Raw genomic sequence first — 5,538 nt, 5'->3', positions numbered from 1 at the left:
GGAAGTATTACAAGTCACTGTTCATGGGTTTCATGGACATGGCACTCGTCAATGCGTATCTCACACACAAGGAAACATGCCGGATCAAGAGGCTGGTACCAAAAGATCGTGGAGAATGGTATCTTCTACTTCATAAGCAATTGATGCAACTCAAAGCCGACGACTTCATTGAAGCTACTGCTCCTACACCTTCTCCTATGGCTCGCTCTCGCAAGCGCCGCCGACTAGACGGTCACAAACACATCCAGTTCGACGACTGGGTCACCGTTTCAGGCATCCAAAAGCGCCGGCAACGCTCTTGCAAAGTATGCGCTCTTCTACGAGGCGATCGAAAAAAATCATTTCAAACGACCTATTATTGTGAGGATTGCTCACACGCAGACGCAAAGTGCTTCCTCTGCCCCAAGTCGCGCCATAGCTACGGAGGCGTGCGCAAAACATTTGGCACGAAGACGTTGACAGTGGGGCTTCCATCCCAGCATCGCTCGGCAAGCGAGTCGTCTTGCAACGATCAGCCAAGGCTGGTACTCGAAAACCAACTCGGCGTGAGCTGCTCTGTCAACAAGACGGCGAGGCCGACAATGAAGAGGATCAGCCAGCTCAGCAATCGGCAATCGTTTGAATGCGTTTGGACAGCACTTAGTTTATGTAAATGTAGTTCTTTCTCTGTTGTACGAGGATCTCTACGGATGTGTAAATAGGCATCTGCTTCGACAAAAACAATACTTGAACGTCGTAAGTTATGGCTTTTCGTGATACGACGTGCTCATAATGTCGTAACTCATACGACGTAGCTCAAAATATCCTCTGACAGTTTATAGCGGGAATCCAGTGTGGAAAAGACACATCCATACAAATAAATATACTAAAATAAAGTCGTAACTTACGACGTAAAATAGGCGGTTCCAACACGGATCTTCCGGTAACTGAGGGGTTAACTCTCGATAACGGTATGTGGTACACACAATGTTTCGCCAAAATTTAGACATTTTTAGAAATACCGACCATACCGATTTTTGCATTACCCTCGCCCTAGCAATATTTTTTTAAGCAAATGGCTGTTTTACACCCGTAAACTGTAGGGAGAGCCAATAAATAATTTATTGTTATTTTCAGAAATTAGGCTATTGACAATGCTAATTTCGGAGGCCCTGCTTCAAGAATCGGTAGTTCGATTTGGATCCAGCACTGCTGCTATACTTACATACGAAGCCTTGACCTTCACTGATGACTCCGTGAATGATATCTTCGAGCTTGCCCTCAATAGTTCCATCGCAGAGAATCACTGGAAGACCAGAGCCTGACGCCTCAGTGCCAGCGATTCAGGTCGCTCTGCATACACTAGCAGCTTCTCACGCTCGTTAATTTGCTTCCACGGGTGAATATCAACTTTCAGCCTTCCCGACACAAACGTGTTGTAGCTGTCGAGATTGGCCATGATAATACTATTGGTGAGATCCTGAAGCTGATGCTGGTCATGTGGTGAGATCTGCATCTGTTCATGATGAAGCGGCCTTTAACCATGACATCCCCTGTTGCAGTAGAATTAGTAGTGGGCTAACATGGAAGTGTGTTATCTTATCACGCCATTGATTCTCGCTCAGATTGCGATTCTATGCCACACCAAGAAGAATCAATGTTAAGTCGACCACCTAGAATGGAGGAGAGACAACAGCAACTGACGCAGTAAAAGCGGAATGACGGTTATTTGGCATTTCGTCACGGTCTTATACCGATCGATCCAGCGAAACTAAGATATGGGCCGTCTAGCTTGGAGACGGGATTTTGCGTTAAGGTCCCTGACTGGTTTAAAATCAAGATACAACTTGACATACTTCAGGAGCGCGGGAAAATTCTCGTTATTTGCCATCTCAGACGCCGACTTACCGTTGAGTTTAAGCGTCGTGATGACACTTTTTATATGGGTTCCCTCCATGGCCCACTTCTCGAACAACTCCGTCGTCTTTTGCTCCGAATGATATCCCGTGCCGAACTTGGCATACTGCTGCGGGTTCCTCTGCATTTGTGAGGCCGCCGTAAACCACTTGTCGTACATAATATATGCTCTCCAGTTCTGGCGAGCAGCAACAGTATTATGTGCAAAGCCTGCCACTTGTAGGTCATCATATACACTCTCCACAGGTTTTTTCTGCGCAACCCACCTAAGGAGCTGTTCTTGCGCTTTCTCTTTAGAGTATAATCGATCGCCAAGACGCATAAATGTCAGTGTTTCGCCCTCCTTTAGCTTCTGCCACTGCATCCGTTCATATTTGTCAAGCGCTTTCCAGTTCGGGTGTTTGCTCAACTCCGCAAATGTTTTCATCTGCGGTATGTTCAGGAATTGCTTCTGGACTTTTTCCAGTGGCGTGCCCAGTGCAAGAAGCTGCTGTAGCAGATCTTTTGTCGCCGCCTTGTCGGAAACAACCCTGTCTCCAAGCGTTATCGTTGCTCTCTCTTCGTTCTTCTCGTCCGTTTGAGCCCTCAGAAATCTGCTTTTTACTTTGACGTTGTCAACAACGCTGACGGTACGAGCTAAAGAATCAGCTTTCGCCGACTCTGTTAGGCTGGCAAGAAGACTGGCAGTAAACACCAGCAAAATGTGAAGCGAACGCATGAAGACGTCGAAGGTAAAGGGAGAATTGAAGACTGAGCTCGGATGGGCTATCCGTCGAACGATCAATGTACATTACCGTATTGTCTCTTATTCATTAGTAATTAAGTAAAAAAAAGTGTCAAAATTATTCTGATGAGTCATAAGACGAAGAGACAACATCCAATCCCAACACGATTCATGCATTTGGTCCGTGTGTGTGAAACGATTTACAGTGCATGTACCGGTATAATACATTGTATTATTAACGAGACCTAATTAATCTAGGGAGCGCCAGTGCAAAAGCAAAACTTAAAAAGTACGGTACTGGTGTGACACTTCTTGCACATCAGTACTGTACTTTTTGAGTTTCGGGCGCTCCGAGTCTCCGAGTCGGAGACTGTCTCCGAGAGACTATCCCCAAAATCTGATACATACCATGCCGGTAATGATCATTTTAGAATGGAAGTGAGTATTTTGCCCGACTGGCTAGCCGACTATACAATTATACCCCCCAACATGCATAAAATGGACTTAGCCGACAGTCTTGGCAACACTCGCTCGGAATTAATTTCTAATCCCAGACACAGCGCCTTACCGAATCGAGGACTTAGAGGCCGGGGTGGGGCAGGCCGCGCAGCGGCGCCCCCCGAGCGCAGCGCAGCAAGCGAAGAGAGGCGGCTATAAGTCCGCAGACGAGTGCAAACGCGCTAGTGTCCTACCATTACTCCAATCTAACCGTACTATACTATTTGTACACGTATAAAAGGCGATGCTATGTTACCTCAGTCGGGCAAAATAACGAGTGCCTTTTAGGATTGGATGCTGCAAAGACCAAGCGCACTCTAAAGTGATTGGCACTGGGCCGTCGTCGGCGTCGCAGATATTCAGTCTGAGAATCTGTCTCAGAGCTCTACGGTAGTGGGTGGCAAACAGTCAGATCCACCCGCATGAGACATAAATACAATAGTAGGGCCTTTTTTGCCGGCCAGCCGACCAAATTTGGGTCTAACTGAGAATAACCGACCTTACTACGGCATTTGGTTCAAGCAGGTTGCAAACCTGGTCAAATACATAGAGCCTACGTTACCGCATGCAGTCTGAATATACTTACAAATCTGCGTGCGACTCATTCATCTGGATTTATAATGTGCATACATGTATTTTGCTCGAATGCCCCTGTGGACTCCACTGTGGAAAGCAATAAGCCGGCATCGTCCATGTTAGAAATGTTTCGGAGCTTGTATTTCATTGCTACGCCATGATTGCATTGATGAGCGTTGACTTGTTAGTATGTTTGACTGGCTCAGTAGCATAATTGACGAGTGTGGGATGACCAGTGTCCATGCGTTGCCACTAGGCTTGGGAAATGGATTGAATCGGATCAATCGATATGTCTCGTCTGACTAATCCGATCGAGGTTGAATTCGTTTCGATCTTATTCGATTGAATCCGATTGATCGATCGATCGGATCCAATCAAAAATGTATAAGATTCTAGGAGAAACACAAAAAACGATATAGTCCCTTGTGCTGGGATTCACAAGAAATACGTTCTTGTAGGTATAGAGTCTACCCTATGACATTTAAAACCTTTACGATTCTATGAAACGATTTAAGACGTTCTGCATTAAATATTTGAGGTCATATTGTCGTACCGTACGTGTTGTTCGTCTCCAGGATGAGTTTTCCTGCAGCAGGAGTCCTAGCAAGAAGTTTTCTGCTAGGAAGTGTTTTTCGTAGGAGCCTAAGGCAGAGGAAAGTGACGAATTTTATTGTGTGTGGCTCTACACTACCCGTCGGGACGCCGTCATGAAATCGTCAGCAGACGCACCTTCCGTATATTCAGTGCAGCATCTCGTTTATCGCGGAATACCAGCAATAGAGACTCCCGGAACACATCCGAAAACTACGCCACCGATTACGTCTGCGGCTAGCCCACTGCAGACTCCGGCGGAAAATTAATGAGCATATATCCAACAGCGTCGGCGACACGCCTGCAACGCTGTAGCCACGTCGTACCAGCACTTCTGCCTGCTTGTTGTTGAGCACCACCCAGCTCATCGAAGTGCCCGGGAACTTCCACGTCCCGCTGTGAAGCTGTCCATGGCGAGCCGAACATGTACAAGTCGCTCATCAAGAGTCTTGATTGGCAACTTGTACATGTACTTGAATCAAGATCATTGCCGCGCTGTCCGTCGTGGTACGCCCCACCGCTTACCACTTCACCGCCCGAACTATCCGCTCCTCGAAGCTCAAGTCCAAGTGTGATACCTCTCCCTGGCAGTGTCTACCAGCACATCACGGCATTGGCTCGCCACTTCTGGGACCGAACTTCCCTTCGTTGAGGTTGGAATTTTGCGCCATGATCTGTGTGTGATTGAATTTTTTATACTTGGAATTTGTATGGCTTGATTCGATCCGATCGGATCCGATCGGATCGGATCGGTAGTTGCACCTGCACCAAATTCCTGTCGAGAAGCTACCTCCGTGGGACAGACTAAGGCTGCACGCCGAACGGTAATGAGCTGATTTCACTTCTCTACTTTGGCTTTACTACGTAGGCAAGATACCACATAAGTAGAATCAATGGACGCTCATGACGAGTCGAGCACAAACATTTCGTCGAACGCAAACACTTCATCGAGTGGATATCGGCGATCTCACAGTCACAAGCGTTCCGACATTTGGTCTTTCATTCGTGAGAACGATGAAGGTTCCTATACCTGCTTGCTGTGCCCTACAGACTCAGCTTGTCGATGGTCATCAATTGCACACACCACTTTTCGCCGCCATCTTAAACGGTACCATCGTGACGAATATTCCGGAGGAGACGACGAGGCTTCAGTGGCTGCAATGGATTCCAAGCAAACGAAGTTACTTGCGTTTGCTTTTGAACGTTTTGTAAAGCAGCGCACTTTTGACAAAGCTGCGCCGATGATCAGCTTG

The 5,538-nt window shown here is 47.0% G+C and overlaps 1 protein-coding gene across 1 annotated transcript; it reads right to left on the bottom strand.

Annotated features, from left to right (window-relative positions):
- Window positions 1–1,750: 1,750 nt before the first annotated feature.
- Window positions 1,751–2,614, bottom strand: PITG_07387 (avr4 secreted RxLR effector peptide protein; the record flags this gene model as incomplete). Its single annotated transcript, XM_002904373.1, has 1 exon — window positions 1,751–2,614. One exon carries the CDS (start codon window positions 2,612–2,614, stop codon window positions 1,751–1,753), a length of 864 nt encoding a protein of 287 aa, XP_002904419.1.
- Between the last annotated feature and the right edge of the window lie 2,924 nt (window positions 2,615–5,538).

The sequence above is a fragment of the Phytophthora infestans genome, genomic scaffold (genome assembly GCF_000142945.1).
Source record: "Phytophthora infestans T30-4 supercont1.11 genomic scaffold, whole genome shotgun sequence".
Classification (NCBI taxonomy): domain Eukaryota; phylum Oomycota; class Peronosporomycetes; order Peronosporales; family Peronosporaceae; genus Phytophthora; species Phytophthora infestans.
This window is presented reverse-complemented; position numbering and strand designations above follow the sequence as displayed.